General features: G+C 37.6%; 1 protein-coding gene across 1 annotated transcript in view; it reads left to right on the top strand.

The window, feature by feature from the left end:
• The window catches only part of crb2a (crumbs cell polarity complex component 2a), a 46,911-nt gene that overhangs the window by 12,572 nt on the left and 14,042 nt on the right, over positions 1 to 20,297 (top strand). Inside the window, exons 2-7 of the mRNA XM_039615577.1 lie at positions 7,144 to 7,836; positions 9,787 to 9,982; positions 14,018 to 14,157; positions 14,435 to 14,605; positions 14,853 to 14,966; positions 15,648 to 16,601. Of these exons, the coding sequence (XP_039471511.1) occupies positions 7,144 to 7,836; positions 9,787 to 9,982; positions 14,018 to 14,157; positions 14,435 to 14,605; positions 14,853 to 14,966; positions 15,648 to 16,601 (2,268 nt within the window). The remainder of the gene's footprint in view (positions 1 to 7,143; positions 7,837 to 9,786; positions 9,983 to 14,017; positions 14,158 to 14,434; positions 14,606 to 14,852; positions 14,967 to 15,647; positions 16,602 to 20,297) is intronic.

The following is a 20,297-nucleotide window of genomic DNA, read 5'->3' as shown; positions in this document are numbered from 1 at the left end:
TTTACAGCTCCTCACTCCACCGTTTGGCACTTTCTGATAGTGTGCAAATGTGATGCACGTACTGCGGCAGTCATACAGACAACTGGACAGTCCAAAAGTTGGCCTACCCATTACTGGCTGAGGCTTTAGTAGAGTTGTGGCTGAACCACATAAAAATATATCATTAATTTTAATCTCCCCAATCAATGACAATGTTATGTTGGAATGTTGTTAAAGAAGGTCAAAAATGTTTCAACCCAGTTTGTTTTGCAGATTCTGTATAGCAGCTTTAATGTAGGGAGAAAACAACTTCCAGATTGTATGAGTAAAATCAGGTTTTTTCTCTTTGTCAGTTTAGCAGTTTCTGTTTTGCCTGTCACTATTCTCTGTCTGTTTTCTTACCTGGTTCTTCCTGACCTTGTACTTTCTCCTCATATTCCCCTCTCCCTCTTTGGACTGGTAATCATACACAAATAGATTGTATACAATTAGATGAAAAATTACATTAATATGAAAAAAAAAATACTATTAAAATCACCAAAAGTTGAATCTGTTCAGTGACGAAACGTTTCTCCCACAAAACGCTACGTCCAGATGAACAGATTCAACTTTTGGAGATTTACTTTCCTGGATGATTGAGAATGCATCAAGACAACTATTAAAATCACTAACAAAAAGTCCTCTCTCAGTGTACTTTCAACCAAAAGGCAAATAACCAAACCACATGTACATCTAATAAAAGATATAAATATTGAAACACTGATCCAACATTATTTTTGATTGACGGATGATTTGATTTTACACTTTTACCTGAATGTGGTTCCTTTTTTTTGATAAAACTTCCTTATATCCATTATGAACCTGGCTGTCTCTCTGTACACAAACACACACGCACACGCACACACACACACACAACAATAGTTATAAGGTTAATGGGCATTCAGTCAGTTAGCATCCATTTCAAACAGGACAGTGGCAACAACAGTAGGCTACGGACAATTTTAAGTTTTAGATTTTAAATAGGCTATATACATTTCAATGGGAGCAACAGGACGGTCAAATGTCACTGATTTTACTACAGAGCAGGACGGATTGTAGGGTAGCAAACATCGTCGGAAAACAAGTTTTCAACACTGCAGGTTACCTGGGTGTAATGTTTTTCAGCTAAACAGAAACATGGTCTGACTCCTACCTAACTATATAAAGAGTAACTGAAGGTTAAGCCAGGCACTTACACCTCCGCTCCGCTGCGTCTCAGCCACCATCGCTCTGGCAGCAAGGGTGCTAGTGCCAGATTAGGGGAGAGGCAGCTGGAACAAACCATTTTGGGAGTGGAGGATTATCTCTACTATTGTTGTTAAAATGTTACGTCTCAAACAAGTACAGTAAGGTATGCTTTTTATATTTCTAGTAGTGTGTCACACAAACAGCAAATATTGTCAAAAAAAAGTAAGAAATCTTTGGGGGTGCTTTGATTCATTTTGGGGATGCTGAAGCACCCCCCAAAATGGGCTAAAATCGCCCCTGGTCTAAAGTCCATTCTCAAGACACAAATAAAAGACCTCAATAGTATTGTGGAGCTTGTATTGCAGTATTTTTCACAGTATCAGATTGATATTAGATTTTTGGGGGGGCATGACGAAAATATGCGCGAGTGATTGGTGTCCAAACTTGCACACTACCTCCAACATGGCTCCATATTGTTTCCAGTCCACATTCCTGTAGCTCTGCAAACCTTTAAAAGCTATGACTATTAAAACCTATGACTTAACGTGCAGACTGCTGTAATGCCCTTGTCCCACTACTAACTGAATCCAATATAATTAGATCTTGGTTTGAATTATGATCAAGGGCTACGTCAATATTTTAATATTGCATAAAAATACCACTTTGACTTAGGAAAGCCTAATCCTCCCTTCTACCTGGATATAATGGACCCTCGGTCTTTTGCCAGCACATAAAAATCTCAAAATACCTTTATTGCAGAATTTAAATTGTGTGTCAGAGATTGTATGGGGAATAGACTGAAAAAGATAGAGCAATTGTGGTGGTATGTTCACTTTAATGTCGATTTGAGTGCCAAAGCATCTGATTTTTGTCTTAACAGTGTCACGAATTGTGTTTTACTTAATTAAGATATTATTAATATATTTATGTCTGTGAAGGTTCTCAGTCATCCAATATATTTAATATATTTACTTACTTTAATCTTCCATTTGATCTAATATTTCTAGAAATTTCTTGGGACCACAAACCCATTCATGTCTATAATTGTTTTTCCCCACTCAGTGACACACCTGCCAAGGAACAAGCTGCAGTTATTGGATAAACTTTTTTGAGACATGTAAAACCAGAGACAACAGCAACCATAGTGTCCATTATTTGTCTAGTGAACTGTCCAACATTGAGCGAAACCTGAAACTGCTGGCTAAGGATAAATGTAAATACCTTAAAACTGTAATTCATGTCAACAGTAATGACAACAGGTAACATGAATTGGAGGACACTAAAATTACTGCTGTATAACTTTTCCAAAACAATGTCAGACTCTATACATTGCTGGCTGGCTGAGTGTAAGAGTTTTAATCTTACACACCCCTTTGCAGCTCCTCTCCTCCCCTTATCTCCCCAAAACTCCATCCTGTAAGAGACTGTCTGCCCCCAGACCACCAAAAAAACATTCGAAATTCAGCAATGCCAATTTTAATGGGGCGATCGTGGCTCAAGAGTTGGGAGTTCGCCTTGTAATCGGAAGGTTGCCGGTTCGAGCCCTGGCTTGGACAGTCTTGGTCATTGTGTCCTTGGGCAAGACACTTCACCCGTTGCCTACTGGTGGTGGTCCGAGGGCCTGGTGGCGCCAGTGTCCGGCAGCCTCGCCTCTGTCAGTGCACCCCAGGGTGGCTGTGGCTACAATGTAGCTTGCCATCACCAGTGGGTGAATGACTGGTTGTGTAAAGCGCTTTGGGGTCCTTAGGGACTAGAAAAGCGCTATATTTACCATTTAAAAAAAGAACAATGTAGTATCTAAAACTGCACCAAACAGTGAAATATGGATTTTTAAACATTAGGTGTCTCTCTTCTAAATCTCTGTTAGGTCATCAATTACCTGAACTTACAAAATATAAACAATGTAATTCTGAAATCAACAATAGCATACAGATTAAAGCCAAAGAGTATCATCAACAAAGCCTGGAGAACATTTGCTATTAAGATGAAGTTAGCTAAATGAGCAATCTCATTCCTAGAGTATTTAAAACGTAAAATGGGAGACAGAGCCTTCAGCTTCCAGGCCCCTCTTCTGTGGAACCAGCTTTCAGTTTGTATTTGGGAGACACCCTCTCTCCTTATAAGATTAGACTTAAAACTTGCCTTTTTGACAAAGCATATAGTTAGGGCTTGATCATGTGACCCTGAATCTTCCCTTAGTTATGTGTGTAGGCTGCTGGGTGATTTTCATTCATTAGTTTATATAATAATATCTTAATCATTAGTTATTAATAATATCTGGCCCATCTATATAGGCATACATAAACAATAAGATCAGATATAAGGATATTGCATGTTAAAACCTGAGTTATTTATGCATATATCTTTAGATGGGTACACATACATAGATGGGTATACAGTCATGTGCATACAGACAATACAGGAAAGGGCTCAGCACACAGCTTTGTGGAACTTCAGTGCTCAAAGTGAAGATGGTGTGCTTGCCCCTAGCTTAACAGTTTGAGGGTGATTGATGAGAAAATATAATATACAGTAACATATTGAGGGGGCACTAGTGTGAGACGTTTGTCTTAAGTTTGACTCAAGTGTTGTGTTTGTCTCTATGAGTAAGGGCTGTGTGTGAGAGCCACACCGACTCTTGAAAAGTTGATCTTTTTGCTCAGTAGACAAACTGGTTTAGATCTAGATCAGCTGGGATGGATTCCTTGATGAAAGTGGGTATCAGTCATTCAAAGCATTTTGAAAAGGTTGCGGTAAGAACATTTTGTTTTTTTGTTGTTGTTGTTTTTTTACATACAGGAGGAATGGTGGGCAGTTTTGTCTTCATCTCTCAAGATTTCCAGATAAAGATCTGCAGATAAAGATGTGTGTGAGTACCTCTGCCAGTTGGTCGGCACAGGACTGTAATGGGTGTCCATGCACACCATTAGGAGAAGCTACTTTCCTTCTGTTGATCCAGTGGAGAAACCATCATTCCTGATGAGTCAATAGAAAAGAGGACCCAAAATATTGGGCTATTGCAGCTATCAAATTGTGCAAATAAGCAGTTAAGGTAATCTACAATGCTGACAAAGTTGTTGGTTTGTACATGTTACATTTTCTTGGTATGATCTGTGATGGACTGAGTGCCCTGCCACATCTGCTGTCTGCTGCCAGTACTACAAAAGTCTTCTCCAATCCTAGCATGTAGTTATTTTTATTTTTATTTAATTTCTTTTAGCTTTTCTCAAGTCTTCTCTGGTAGTCCCATAAGCTGAGATGTCGTCTTATTTAAAGGTAGTGTCTCTGGCTGTGAGCAATCATTTGATATGATTTCAGTTAGTCCACAGTGATGTAAAACTTGCTTCACAGTGTCAGTGATACTGGTGTTCTGGCGGTTTCCAATTCATGGTAGGCTTGAGCTTGGTGGTTCCTAGGTTATTCCTGAATTTCCTAACCCTTTTCTCCTGATGATGATGGTGGAATGATGATGGATGATGATGGAAGTTAGGATTTGTAGCATAGTATATTTACAGTCATTGATCATTATTTCTTATATTTTTGCACATTTGTCACACTTCCATGTTTTAGACATAAAACGAATTTTAAATGTCTGATAAATCACAAATTAATCTTGATTAACCAAAAATGATTTCGTTATTTACCAGTATTGTTACTTAGGGTACCTGTCGCATAAACATTACATTGGGTGGTGGTCTAATAAATTTATACACAATTGCAACTTGTGTATGCCACTTTTCACTATGATGAAAACTGGGAACATAAACTGCATATAAGAGCAAAAAGAAAGAATAAAGCATATAATCTTTTGGCTTGATTACTTTCTATTTTTTAACAGAATTTTGTAACAGAAAAAAATGCAGGCAATTTGTAATCATAACCATCTTTCTTTACTTTTATTGTTTATCTCTCTTTTCTTTTACACTGTCACTCTGCTCCCACATTCCTCTCCTCTGCAACTCAGTCACTTTTAATATCTTCCACTCCAGTGAGAATTTGGAACCACAACACTGATCAAAGAACTGGGGACCGGGAGGTAGACTGGGGTACTTTGGATAGTGTGTTGAGATTGGCCTATTTAAGAGGAATGTGAACTGATTCCACTGAGACCTAGTAGCACTGGCTGATGAGGGCACACATTAATATGTATTGAAAGAATTCACTGTACTTGCCCAGCCATTTTCCCTAGATACCCTCAAACATGAAAAATGGATTGATATTTAGATACTGCATATCTGCCTTAAATTGGCAGTCACAGTGTTTTTCCAGTGTAGGTTTTAGTTCCCATTAGTTATGGTCAATGGCCAAATGAAGCTCACTGAAGCTTGTATTGAAGAAGGATCTACTAGATCTACTAGTAAAGGTGCTACTTGAAGCTTTTCAACACAGCCCTCTTTGGTGGCATCTGGTGGCCAGAAATATTAAGACCAGCCTGAATCAAAATGAACTGCTTCATCATGATTACCTGCTCAAGAGAACTGACTTGACAGCTTCTGTTTGATATCATGTGACGATTCTTTGTGATATTGGGCTACCATTGTGGTCCTTTGAACATGTTTTTTTTAACTAAAAGAAAAAAAGTTATTTAATTAATAAATCATTTTGATGAATAAACCATCCTTGTTTAGACATGGGCCATTGTTTGATCTCCCTTTGCTTGTGACTTTTTAAAAATTGTCAAGTCTGTCTAGATTACAATTAAAATTGCCATTTTGAGACTAAACATGCAGAGAAACACAAGATATTGACTGATGTGGAGTGGTAGGGGGTATTTGAAGTTAAAAGCAAAAAGGAATTTGAATCAAGGTTTACACATTTAAAGACCAGCTCAAGAACAACTTTGTCATCGTAAAATTGCAAAGAAAAAACAAAAAAAAACAAAAGAACAAAACAGAACAGTAAATGATGAGGAGTTTATCAAAAAATGTTTGGCATTTTTTGAGTTTATCAAAAAATGTTTGGCATTTTTTGATAAACACATCCAGTATCCAGCCTCCAGTATCCAGACAAACCAAGACTTAACAAAACGTAACACTTTACATTGCAGGAAATCTGTACAATGCACAAACATAGTTTTTCTCCTAGGCTCTGATCAAGAGCTGTCGTGTCTGCCACACACTCCAGTTACTCATCTTTGTATAAGTCATCTTTGTAACAAGACTTTGAGAATACAGAGGAGGTGGCAGTAATATGCTGAATGAAAGGGACTAGGTAAGGGAGTGATTTGACCACGGAGCTATATGTATGCTTGGAAAGGTTTAAACTGAAAAGAGACAATCTGACAGATTTTATAAAGGCTGTCCAAGTGCAGCCAAGTGCAGATTTTGTCATCAGTGTTCTGGCAAAAGTACTGGATTGGACTGTTTTCTCTGATTTTAGGGTCATGTTGAGAACAGGAAGCCCACTTAGCACGTTTATATCTGTTATGATGGATGAAAAAACACAAATAAGTACTAAAATACTCAATATTAATGCATCAGTATTCTAATAGGATAATAAAATCGGACACATTAGCCTGGAATGAAATAAAAGATATTGAGAGTCTTTTTAGCAATTAGATACTGCATATTCTTCCGCTTCTTTTTCACTCACTTCTTCTTTACTAATATTCATGCTCCAATGAACACATCAGGAGCAATTTGGGGTTCAGTATTTTGTTCAAGAGTCCTTTCACATGTAGACTGGAGGAGCGAGGGATCGACCCACCAACCTTTAACACAGCAACCTAGAAAATGATCTGCTCTACACAGCCAGCCTGGAAATAAACCCAATTCCAAAGAAGTTGGGAAGCTATGTAAAATGTAAAAGAGAATACCATGACTTTCAAATCTCATAAATCCATGTTTTATACCCAATAGAACATAGAAGACATATTAAATGTTTAAACAGAGACAATGCATTAACATTAACTCAATATGTTTCCTTTTTTTCTCACAGGAACATTCTGCACAGCCACAGCAGATAGATGCTTGTCTGCACCCTGCCAAAATGGTGCTACCTGTGTGGACACAATGGATGATTATGCCTGTATTTGTGCCAGAGATGGGGTGAGGTACATGGGCAAAAACTGTGATGAACTCTATGACGCCTGCTCTTTTGCTCCGTGTGAGGACTGCAGTAGTGTTCCTGGCACCACAGAGTACCACTGCATCTGTCCAGACGGACTGACAGGAGATAACTGCACAGAGGAGGTGGATGAGTGTCAGAGCAATCCTTGTTCCGAGCCTCGTTCTCTGTGTGTAGACCAGCTGAATGGCTACTTCTGCAGGTGTCCATCTGGGTATGGAGGACGAGACTGCAGGACACCTGTAACCGACTGCATTGATGAACCCTGCAAGAACAATGGAACGTGTTTATTACAACCTGAAGGGTTTGAATGCCATTGTGCACCTGGGTTTGAGGGAAAGACCTGTGAGGAAGATATAAATGAGTGTTCATCAGAGCCCTGTCAGAATGGTGCCATCTGTATAGATGGAGTGGGAGAATTTCACTGCTTCTGTGTCCCAGGTTTTCAAGGCTATAACTGTGAAATTGATATCAATGAGTGTGCTTCAAGACCCTGTGGCAACAACGCCACTTGCATTAATGAGAAGGACCACTATAAGTGTGAGTGCCTGATGGGCTTTAAAGGTACATTCAAAAGTTGCATACACACACATCAAAGATATAGAGAGGAAAACTGTGTCCATATTACGTTATAGGCATATATTTCTAAAAAGGCCTAAAACTATACTAATACTAAAGTGGCTAAGGCCAATTCCAAGTTTATTTAAATGGCACATTTCATGATATGAAAACTCAATGTGGTTAACAGAGAAAATAAAGACATAGGAACCTGCAAAGGTATACAGTGCCTTGATGCAATGAAAACAGCAAAACAACAAAGCACCACAAAACAAAACAGCAGCAATTAAGTGTATGCATGGGTGAAAGGTTTTGAGTGTGTTTTTGAACGTACACAAAGTTGTAATGGCTCTCAAATGAGCAGGCAATTTGTTCCAAAGAATAGGACCAGAGTATCTGAAAATGCACTCAGCAAACTGAGATATGGAATTGTTAAAAGATAATCACCCAAAGGACTTAAATTCATGAGCCCAACTTAACCAAAGTTAATCCAAGTATAGGCAGAGGCAACATCTATGCTAGGAGTTCCCAAGGAGTGCTCTTTCACATAAAACAGAAGTTCATTTTTAGAAATTATTCAGCAAACTGAAATGTATTATGTGCCTCCAGCTACAGGTTGAGATGTCATTCACTTTGTATTCCTACCACTTTTAGGGAATGTGAACCAAAGTCTCACATAGGCAAGACTTCCATAGTAGTAATAATACAGAGAAAGCAACAACAATAAAAAATAAATAAAAAATAAAAAACAAACAAAAAAAACAGATGAACAAGCAGTTGGTGACAGGTGGAAGTAAAAAGCCGACAGCCAGCAGTCTGAGATGATGGGGCCTGATTATTTAAGGCCTTGTATGTGATGAGGAGGATTTTGAATTTGATTCTGGATTTAACTAGGAGCCAAAGAAGCAAAGCCAGTTTGGGAGAAATATGCTCTCCATCAAGTCTAATCAACTGAAGGCTTTTAGGACAGCTTGATAATGATGAAAACATTCCAGACATGAAGTGATAAATGCATGAACTACTTTTTCAGTATCATTCTGAGACACAATGTTTCTAATTTTAGAGATATTGTGCAAATGGAAGAAAGCAATCCTACATATTTGTTTAATATGTGCATTAAAAGACATATCTGGTCCAATACAACTCCAAGCGTGTTACTGGAGGCCACGGTAATGCCATCCAGAGTAAGTATCTGGTTAGATACTACCGGTATTTTTAACCAAGATTTTTAGCACTGAGTACAAAAATCTCAGGGTTATTTGAATTTAGAAGTAGGAAGTTAACTTGCTTTCTTCTCAGATTTTTGCACTGGTTCCTTGTATATTTGCTCCCAATTTCACAGAAAGTTTTCAGGGTCTTTATAAATATATTAACTCTTCAGTTATGCTACCTTAAATCAATGGACCACAGGGATTACCTTTTTAATTACAAAATGTATTGTGAAAAAGTGGAAAAATGAAAGAACCTCCACATTGTTAATGCACTGACAAATAAACTTCCAAAATATGTATTTCAACAGTATATGTTACCACTAATTGTGGTCTGAACAGAAACCGATTAATTTGATTATTTGCTTAGTCCACACATAAATTTTTGTTTCATATCACATACTCATTTTCACTAAGAATGCATCAGTAGGAAGACCGGTGCTTGCTCACATCATAGAGGCATTTCTGCTTCTGCTAATTCTATTGTTTTGTTTGTTGTTGATAAACTGGGCACAGTATTTTAAGCATTTAGGTTAGATTCATCTGTCATTCAATTAGTTTGTTTAAGGAATGTACCAGAAGCTTTTGATCATCAAGGGTATCTGAAGACGAGAATAGACACACTAATGTTGACGGTCGCTGATCTCAATGGGTAGTTGATTGTGCTTTGTTTTCTTGACATGACAACTTATTATTCTTTCATCGCTTTGATTTATCTCCTTTGCTTGACTCCCCCCTTCTCTTCCAGGAGTCAACTGTGAGACTGAAATAGATGAATGTGAGTCAAATCCCTGCCGCAACGGAGCTGACTGTCATGACCTCATAGGAATGTACTCTTGTGAGTGTCTACCTGGATTTGGTGGCATCCACTGTGAAGTTGATGTTGATGAGTGTGCCAGTATGCCCTGTCAGAACGGTGCAGTCTGTCATGATATGGTTAACAGGTAGGCCAGTCCATCTGTAGCTGCCACAATAGCATAGACCGTGAAATACTAAAGACAGATACTAGAAAGCTACCAGGTCACTGTTTTGAGGAGCTGATCACACCCACTAAAGCCAATAGTCGAGTAGTCACTCTAATTCTCTCAGTCAGCACTAATGATTTGTGCAAGAGTTTGATTTGTGCAGGAGGCCGTTAATACACAACATACAGTTTAAACATGAGGAAAGCAGTAATATCATATACTATAATGTGTGCTTTTTTGAACATGAGAAATAGACATAATAATCATAATAACTTAACCTATTTTTAAAAATCCTTGTACCTTATTTTAGATAGGCTCTTTATTGCCATTGTGCAATTTTGTTCAGCAAAACTCTTTGATGGCAGTCTTTTTCAAAGCAGCATATAGAATAAATGATATAAAAAGAAAAAAAGAAATAGGAAGTACTAAATTGACTATTGCTAAGTAGTTTGAGTTCAATAGTGCAATTATGAAAAGAAAAATAATAATAAATATCAGACAAATTATGGCTAATGTGAATGTCCAATGAATGTGACGCGTTGGGTGTAAGGTGCAATTTGCTAGTCCAGCTCAATCTTCAATCAGAGCTTTCACAGCCCTTGGAAAGAAGCTCTTTTTCAGTCTTTCTGTTGGCTTTATTGACCCCGAGCCTGCTAGAGGGGAGGGAATCAAAAAAAACTAGTCCATGACTGTCTGAGACGGGGGCTGGGTAGACTTCAGTGTAGACCTAGTCCAGTGTTTTTCCATTCCATGTTCCCATGTGGATGTTTTTGTGTTGTTTTTTGTTTTGGTAAAACAGACTTCAGGTTTGTGTGGTGAAAGCCACACAAACTAATGAGGAGTAAACTGGGAATGGGCGGTCTGTGGATAGCCTGATGCAGCCTGGATTTGTATGATCTCTATCCAGTGTTATGGATTATCCTCATGGTCTTTTTATGCAAAATGGATAATGAACATAGTGAACACATATAAGAAGAGCTGAAGAGTTTCATTCAGGTTTCAGAGCTCATCACAGTACAGCAACAGTACTAGTTGCCTCTGACAGTGGACTCATCTGTGTGGCTCTCTTCCACAGCATATCTTTTATCCTGTCTTCCTTCTCTCACCCTAACCAGTCGCAGCAGATGGCCGACCCTCCCTGAGCCTGGTTCTGCCAGAGGTTTCTTCCTGTTAAAAGGGAGTTTTTCCTTCCCACTGTCGCCAAAGTGCTTGCTCATAGGGGGTCATATGATTGTTGGGTTTTTCCCTGTATGTATTATTGTAGGGTCTACCTTAAAGCGCCTTGAGGCGACTGTTGTTGTAATTTGGTGATATATGAATAAAATAAAATAAACTTGAATTGAATTGAATTGAATTGAATCCCTGGGCTTCTCCTGCTAAGCCTCAGTGCTCAGTTCAATAATGTTGGCTGTAATATTTTATGGCAGCTAGTTGAGTATACAGTAGGTCTTGTAAGCTGCTGTGCTGCAGTGGATTGAATCATATCTATCTAATAGACTCCAATTTTTTCATGTAAATCGAGTCCTCTTTACACACTAAGGTTAATTATGGAATTCCACAGGGTTCTGTGATAGGACCAGGCAGTATCATTTAGAATGCATAACATACATTTTCACTGCTATGCAGATAATACCCAACTTTATCAATCCATGAAGCCAGGTAATACACACCAATCAGTTAAACTACAGGCTTTAATTTCCTGCCTCTTAATTCAAATAAAATTGAGGTTATTGTATTCGGCGCTAAAAATCTTAGAATATGGTATCTAACCAGATGCTTACTGTGGATGGCATTTGCTTGGTCTATAGTAACACTGTGAGGAATCTTGGAGTTGTTTTTGACCAAGATATGTCCTTCAGTGTGTATATCGGGGACTAGAAAGAGAGAGTATATTCCTCCTATATTGGCTACTCTTCATCGGCTCCCTGTCAAATCCAGAATCAAACTTACAATCCTGATCCTCAAATACAAGGTCTTCAATAACCAGACCCCTCTTATCTTTATGAGTTTATACTACCATATAACCCTATGAGAGCACTTTGCTCTCAGATTGCGGGCTTACTCCTTGTTGCTTGAGAATTTAAAGATAGAATCAGAGGCAGAGCCTTCAGCTTTCAGGCCCCTCTTCTGTGGAACCAGCTTCCAGTTTGTATTGGGACACTGTCTCTACTTTTAAGATTAGACTTAAAGCTTTTCTTAAATACTTAAGGCTGGATCAGGAGACCCAAAATCCATGCTTAGTTATGCTGCAATGGATTTTGGCTGATTAGCGGTCCTGAATGTGTTGAGCTTCTTAAAAATGTGTTATGCATATGTTTTATATGAAATTTCCATATTATTTTATTATATTAGAACTGCACTTGTGAATTTATTTTGCAATTCCCAAAGAGCATAATTTTAGTTTTACTTAGATTTCATGATAGTTTATTTCTGTCAAACCAAAGTGACCGTACTCACCAGCGCCTTCAGCTTCCCCACAAAACAATATTGGTAATGATGAACACTTGGGTGAAATAATTGTACTGGGTGAAACAATATGGCCAGGGTGAAATAATTTTTCACCCAGTGCAATACAGCACCTGAATCCAATACCATTCTAGTTTATTAATTAACATGTCGTAATTGATTGTATCAAATACTTTTTTAAGCTCTAGGAATACTCCAACTGCATTCTGTTTCTGTTGTAATCCTCTCCTCCTGATGCAGTTAATGGCAGTGATATTGAACTTTTTGATGTGAATCTATATCGAGTGGATGTATTGTATTTACACGTATTTACAATATCAACTATTTCTTTTTTCTCTACTGCTGTAAAGAACACTGAATCAGGATTCCTATCAAACTTTCATTACATTCTACAGATGGCATAGCTTTGAAATTTTTTTCCGGCCAAATTTAGTCTAACACTTACAAGTACATCTGTTTGGAGCAATAAAATGATGTAAAAATCTGGGCTTCCAATGTGCAGTATTTAACATTTTAGTCCTTGTAAGGCTCATTTCATTTTGTCATGTTAGTCATGTCATTATCATTGTTCCTATTATCATAGCTACTGCACTAATGTATAGAATACCCTTTTAACCACATTCAACATCCTCATATGCTTATTTTATATATTTATTTTAAATGCTGGGCTACCTCACGATAGAAACTGTTACAATATAGCTGTCAAAGATATTCAGCATTCATCTATTGCAAGTTAGCTATAAACATTACAATACTTATGTGATGTAACTTAATGTGTTGATACATAAATGTAATGCATATTAAATATAACACAATTAAAACTTTATTTATTTCTGCTTAAGTTGCTTCAGATCAGATAAGGAATTTCCATGACCTCAAATTACTTTTTTATGTCATTAACTTCCACTTAGCTCTATAAGCTCAATAATATTGTTATTCTCTCAAGACAAAAATGCCTTCAATCTACCTATATAATTCACTTTCAAATATGTGTTTATACATAACAAAGTTTTTTTTAATCTTGTGGAGTTTATGTAAAAATCCAGATATTTTGATTTTTCACTTGATTTCATTCATGAGACACAAACTAAAACTAAATACCACAGATATTTTTCCATAGTTCCTCCTTTATTAGAACAATAAATTTCTATTACTGTTGTAATAGAGGCCAAGGTAATGCCATCCAGAGTAAGTATCTGGTTAGATACTACCGGTATGTTTAACCAAGATTTTTAGCACTGAGTACAAAAATCTCAGGGTTATTTGAATTTAGAAGTAGGAAGTTAACCTGCTTTCCAAATTTCTTCTCAGAGTTTTGCACTGGTTCCTTGTATATTTGCTCCCAATTTCACAGAAAGTTTTCAGGGTCTTTATAAATATATTAACTCTTCAGTTATGCAGAAGCTAAAGAGTCTTTATGTTTTGTACATAACTACAAAACATAAATTTCTGAGGTTAAATTAGAAGAGAAAATTAGCAGTGACCTTCAGATGGTTGGACACTTTGTTCCACGTTCTCTGAATGTTGATATCCTTGTGTCTTTTACAGCTATGCATGTGACTGCTCTGATACAGGATATGAGGGCAATCACTGTGAGATAGATATTCCTGAATGTCTGTCTCATCCCTGCCAGCATGGTGGTACTTGTCAAGAAGGAGTCAAAGAATACACCTGTCTCTGCTGGCAAGGTACTGATCTACAAGCTCCAATCCAAACATTTCTGTCCCAGACACAAGAGTACAAATTGTGAATGCCTCTGATGTTCACGAATCTCTCTAATAACACCCCCATCTGTTTTGTTGTTGTTGTTGTTTTTGTGTGTTTTTTAACCAAACCACAATGAGATGCTGGAATTGCCTACAGAAGAAATCAGAGTTGCACTTCACTAAATCAGAGTCATGTTTTCTTGTCTGTCTGTTTTTTCAATATTTTCAGTGTGTGACGCACACCTTTTTTTCTCTCTAGGTTATGAAGGACCAAACTGTGAAGCTGATATAGATGAGTGTGCTGATCAGCCCTGTGAGAACAATGGGGAGTGTTTTGAACGCTCTGATGCATCTCACTGGGAGCTAGACTGGGAGCTGAGCTTTGCAGATGCAGCTGGATATATTTGCCAGTGTCAGTCGGGATTTGCAGGTCAATAAAAGTAAAGGAATCAATGAGCAAAGAATTATATATCTATATATCCAATCTATCTATCTATAGAGATAGATAGATAGATAGATAGATAGATAGATAGATAGATAGATAGATAGATAGATAGATAGATAGATAGATAGATAGATAGATAGATAGATAGATAGATAGATAGATAGATAGATAGATAGATAGATAGATAGATATTAAATCTACTGATAATCTTATATTTTGTTTGGCATAACAGGAGAGAACTGCTCTGTCAACATTGATGAGTGTGAATCAGAACCCTGTCAAAATGGAGGCATTTGTAAAGACAAGATCAATGGATATACCTGCACATGTCCTGCTGGATTTTTAGGTGGGTCTTATAATCTTGTAATACAGAGACATAATTCCCTGTCACACTCAAAATTTAAATTCCGTATTAGTGTATCTGTGCTTCCTAGTTTATAGTGAATTAAACAAAAGGTGAATCTTGCAAACCATTCTCTCTTATAAAAATAAATTAGTAATACATACACACAGTTAAGCAACATTGGATTTCAATTCTGTTAAAAACAAACAAATGAAAAAAATTCTTTGTCTCCTGGAATTTTCACCTTGAAGATGAGGAATATACTCCTGTTTGTGACCTTTACACAACTTTCTATTTTTTACTGTATTTTTTTTTTTTTTTTTTACGATTAATCTTTATTATTCATTTATTTAAGCCTGTTTATATAAGTTTGGACAGCAAAACTACTCATCTAGGTCACTTTCTGGGTTACCAGAAGTACCCTTGGTCAAGATACTGAACCCATGCTGCTCTCCAATGCATGTATGAATGTGTGTGAATGTTAGATAGGAAGAACTTAGAAAGAAAGTGCTGGTGTGAATGGGTGAATGTACAAGTTGTGTAATGCGCTTTGAGTCTTCAGATAGAATAGAAAAGCGCTATATAAGAACCAGTTCATTTACCATCTCTGTTTTTTCTAGTACAACACAGTATCTGGTGGTCATCTACCTCCACCATATCTAACCACCAATTTTCTCCTTCCAGGTGAGTTGTGTGAAGTGAACATTGATGAATGTGAGAGCCAGCCCTGCCAGAACGGTGGCTGGTGTGAAGATGGGAGGGCCACCTACACCTGTCACTGTCCTGAGGCAGCTGCAGGTGACCTTCCTTGGGGAGGTCGTCACTGTAATTTGAAACTCCTTGGTTGCGTTGACCATAAATGTCAGAATGGAGCCACCTGCCATCCATGGCTAGAGGATGGAGAACATGGCCACACATGCTTGTGCCCTCATGGATTCCTAGATGAGAAATGCTCCACCAGAACAACATTCTCCTTCTCCACTCCTGGATTTATTCACATTCAAGTTGATGTAGAAGAAAGAATTCGCAGGGAAGTTGACCACCATGTTCACAAAGGTCTCGGGATACAGCTTCGCTTCCGGACAACTATATCTAATATGTTGGTCTTCTTCAGAGGGGATATGGACAACCACCTCTTTCTAGAGATTGTGAATGGTAGTCTTCATGCAAAAGCCTCTTCTGAGGAATCGGAGTTGGATGTAATATTTCCTGGCTTGGTTAGTGATGGAAACTGGAGGGACGCTCACGTGTTTATGGCTCAGGAAGGTCTAGTCTTAAATCTGAAAGGTCCTGACTGTGACAATGATGGATGCACAGTTATAGATAGTGGTGCAGGTGAACCACCTTTCGAGCTCTCTGAAGCCTTTACTCATATTTATATAGGCGGAGCACCAGAGGACCTTTTAGAGTACTCTAAAAGTGGTGCAGGATTCATTGGGTGTATGGAAGACCTGATGATTGACTCTAAGCCTATTCTACCACAAACACTTCCAGACGACCAAGACCATGAACTGGGATGTACTAAGACTGAATGGTGTAATACTGAACCCTGCAATGGGCATGGACGGTGTGTGGACCTGTGGACCAGTTACCAGTGTGATTGCTACCGTCCCTTCCATGGTGAAAACTGTTCTGAAGGTAAAAATGTTTACCACAGGCAAATCTTGTCTTGTCAAGCTTGTTATATGTTGTAATCCCAATTTCTCAGAAACTAAAGCCTGTAATAATATATATATATTATATATTATATATATTATATAAGGGATATATAATAAGGGATTTATCCATTCCCCTTACCTATTACTTTGCTTTACCTTCTAAAAAAAATAAACTAAATTCATTGATTTTATAAAGAATAATGATGATTATATAAAGAATAATGATTAAATTTCTTTAGACTACGATGACCTGGATGACTGAGAACCTTCACAGACAATAATGATTAAAACTAAAACTGAAACCTGAGATAGTCCAGCTAAAATAATAAGCAAATAAAAGTCAGTTTAAATGAACTCAAATTCATATTACTGAATAAGGAATGTGAATTCAAAGGAAATTAGACCAGCTGACAACTAGAACAGCTCTTTGTAAACCACACACACAGAGACATCACTTTACATACAAGTAGCTGTCTCCATTTTATCTTTTAAATGATAATTTTGCTGGCCTGAGATTCACATTTGATTTTAGTTTCAAAGAGATATGAATGTAAAATGTATATATACATAGTGTATGTGTGGGTAATAATGAGAAATAACACAGGGAAAAATATTAAACATGCTAACTGAAATTTTTAAAATTACTGAAACACTTGGTACAAAAGCTTTTGTTGGTGAGAGGTTCTACTTACTGATAGTAATTAGATTAGTAATAGATTTAATAGGAATAGATTTCAGCTGATGTCATGACTTTCCATACCTTTTTGCACCCCACTTTCTTTGTATGTTCAATACTTTTTCCCTGTGTCATTTCTCCTTAAAATACTTAATCTAAGCACATCTATGTACGCCATACTCAGAAATATGAAGCTAAACACTCCAATGGCAAAAAGTACACTCTAGCTCTTCCAGCTGCATGGGCTCCAGCAGGAGATTTTGAAACCAATTTAAAACAGCTGGGGAAGAATTACTTGAGTGATATTTAAGTAATATCCAGTTGAATCAATGACAGATCTATAAAGGTAATGCTGAAATGTAACCAGTGGCGACATGTATAGATACTCATCACCTTTTGACCAAAATAGACAAAATAATTGTTGTTGGGCACTTTATTTTTATATTACATTTAAATAATAATAACATTCCAATTGGCGTCCATCAAAATGTTAATGAATAATAATTATTTGATTCCCTACTGAATTTTTAAATTTCCTCACTTATAATGAACAGTCTCACATTTTTATGAGACTTTTATTTTCATGGAGAGAGTCAGAATATCAACCAAAATCAAGAAAAAACACATTCGACAGACATTATTGAGTGAAATAAGTATTTGAATCACAAGCAAAGCATGACCAAGTACTGGGTGGAGAAAACCTTTTTGGTCTACTCCCCTTTACAGAAACTCTACTTGAAGGCAAGCTTTTGCTCCCACCAAAGATTTTCTATAGGATTAAGGTCTGGAGAATTTCTAGGTCACTCTATTCCTTAATATGCTTCTTGTTTAGCCACTGCATTATTGCCTTGATGGTAAGTGATCATTATCATGCTGGAAGACCAATTCACAATCCATTCCGTGTTCTGGCTGAGGAAAGGAGTTTCTTATGCAAGATTTCATGATACATGGCCCCAACTATTGTCCTCTCACTGTGGTAAAATCATCCTCACCAGATCCTTACCCTTACCAGAAAAATAGCCCTAAAGCATAATGTAACTCTGTGCTTGACTGTGGATGGTGTTCTGTTGGTCATAGACAGCATTTCTCTTCCTGGGAAACCAGCTGGGTGACAGTGAGGTGGAGGTGTAGCCCTAAACAGAAGTCCCCGGTTCTCCTGCACACCCACCAAGGAACAAACTCTGGTTATTGGCAATTCAGTTTTAAGAAATATGACACTACAGACACCAGCAACCATTGCTAATTGTCCTCCAGGGGCCAGAGCAGGCGGCACTGAAGAAACACTGAAACTGTTAGCTAAGGATAAATGTAAATTTCATGAAACAGTAATTCCCATTATAATGAAATCCTGTTAAATCAATCAGAGACATTTAAAATGAATGTTTATTTGTTGTGTAACTTTGACAAAACATTTAGAATCAGACTTTATTCATCCCTGAGGAAATTACGTGGTTACAGTTGCTCCAAGACAGTAAGAACAGTAATTAACTGAACTAAATTAAATAATACAATATATTGTACTTTTCTGGTCCCCTCCCCAATTGGACCAGTAGTGACATTCTCATCCAATTCCTGGCTCTCTGAGTGGTGTCCAAAATATGATGTAGGTTTTACTGATAATTGGGAAACCTTCTGGGGAAATCCTGGTCTTGTTAGAAAAGATGGCATACATCCCACCTTCTCGTTTCAAGAAATCTGGCCAAATTTAATAAACCCCCAAAACATGAACCACCCCAAACAAAAAAGGGCACTAGAGTCCCAAAACATTGTGGAGTCTGCCTGGCCATGAATCCTACTATCCCAGGGGTGGATAGTAGGACCAAGCTGGGGAGCTGCTCAGGAGGGGGTAATCCCAACAACAGCAAGATGAATTCATCAGAAATTATAAGGTCTTTGGTTTGTATCATATCTTTCTAATAGGCTCCAATTTGTCCATGTAAATTGAGTCCTCTTCATACACTAAGGTTAATTATGGAATTCCACAGGGTTCTGTGCTTAAGGTCATTTATTACGCATAACATACATTTACACTGCTATGCAGATAATACCCAACATTGATCCATGAAGCCAGATAATACACACCAATTAGTTAAACTACAGGCTCTAATTTCCTGCCTCTTAATTCAAATAAAACTGAGGTTATTGTATTCGGCGCTAAAAATCTCAGAAATATGGTATCTAACCAGATGCTTACTCTGGATGGCATTAGCTTGGCCTCCAGTAACACTTTGGGGAACCTTGGAGTTGTTTTATTGACCAAGATATGTCCTTTAATGTGTATATTAAACAAATATATAGGACTGCTTTTTTTCATTTGTGCAATATCTCTAAAATTAGAAACATCCTGTCTCAGACTGACACTAAAAAAACTAGTTAATGTATTTATTACTTCTAGGCTGGACTACTGTAATTCATTTCATTCAGGATGTCCTAAAAACTCCCTGAAAAGCTTTCAAGTAATCCAAAATGCTGCAGCAAGAGTACTGACAGGGACTAGAAAGAGAGAGCATATTTCTCCTGTTTTGGCTTCCCTTCATTGGCGCCCTGTTAAATCCAGAATTGTAGTCAAAATCCTGCTCCTCACATACAAGGTCTTAAATAATCAGGCCCCATCTTATCTTAATGACCTTATAGTACCATATCATCACATTAGAGCACTTTGCTCTCAAACTGCGGGCTTACTTGTTGATCCTAGAGTATTTAAAAGTACAATGGGAGGGAGAGACTTCAGTTTTCAGGCCCCTCTTCTATGAAACCATCTTCCACTTTGGATTGGGCCTAATCTCTACTTTTAAAATTAGACTTAAAACGTTCCTTTTTGCTACAGCATATAGCTAGGGCTGAATCAGATGACCCTGAATCCTCCCTTAGTTATGTGCGTAGGCTGCTGGGTGATTCCCGCGATGCATTGAGTATTTCTTCTTCAGTCACCTTTTTCGCTCACTATGTGTTACTAGACCTCTCTGCATTGAACTATACTTGTTATTAATCTTTGTCTCT

The sequence above is a fragment of the Oreochromis aureus genome, linkage group 7, assembly GCF_013358895.1.
Source record: "Oreochromis aureus strain Israel breed Guangdong linkage group 7, ZZ_aureus, whole genome shotgun sequence".
Taxonomy (NCBI): domain Eukaryota; kingdom Metazoa; phylum Chordata; class Actinopteri; order Cichliformes; family Cichlidae; genus Oreochromis; species Oreochromis aureus.
The sequence above is the reverse complement of the archived record's forward strand: the minus strand, read 5'-3'. Positions and strand labels throughout refer to the sequence as shown.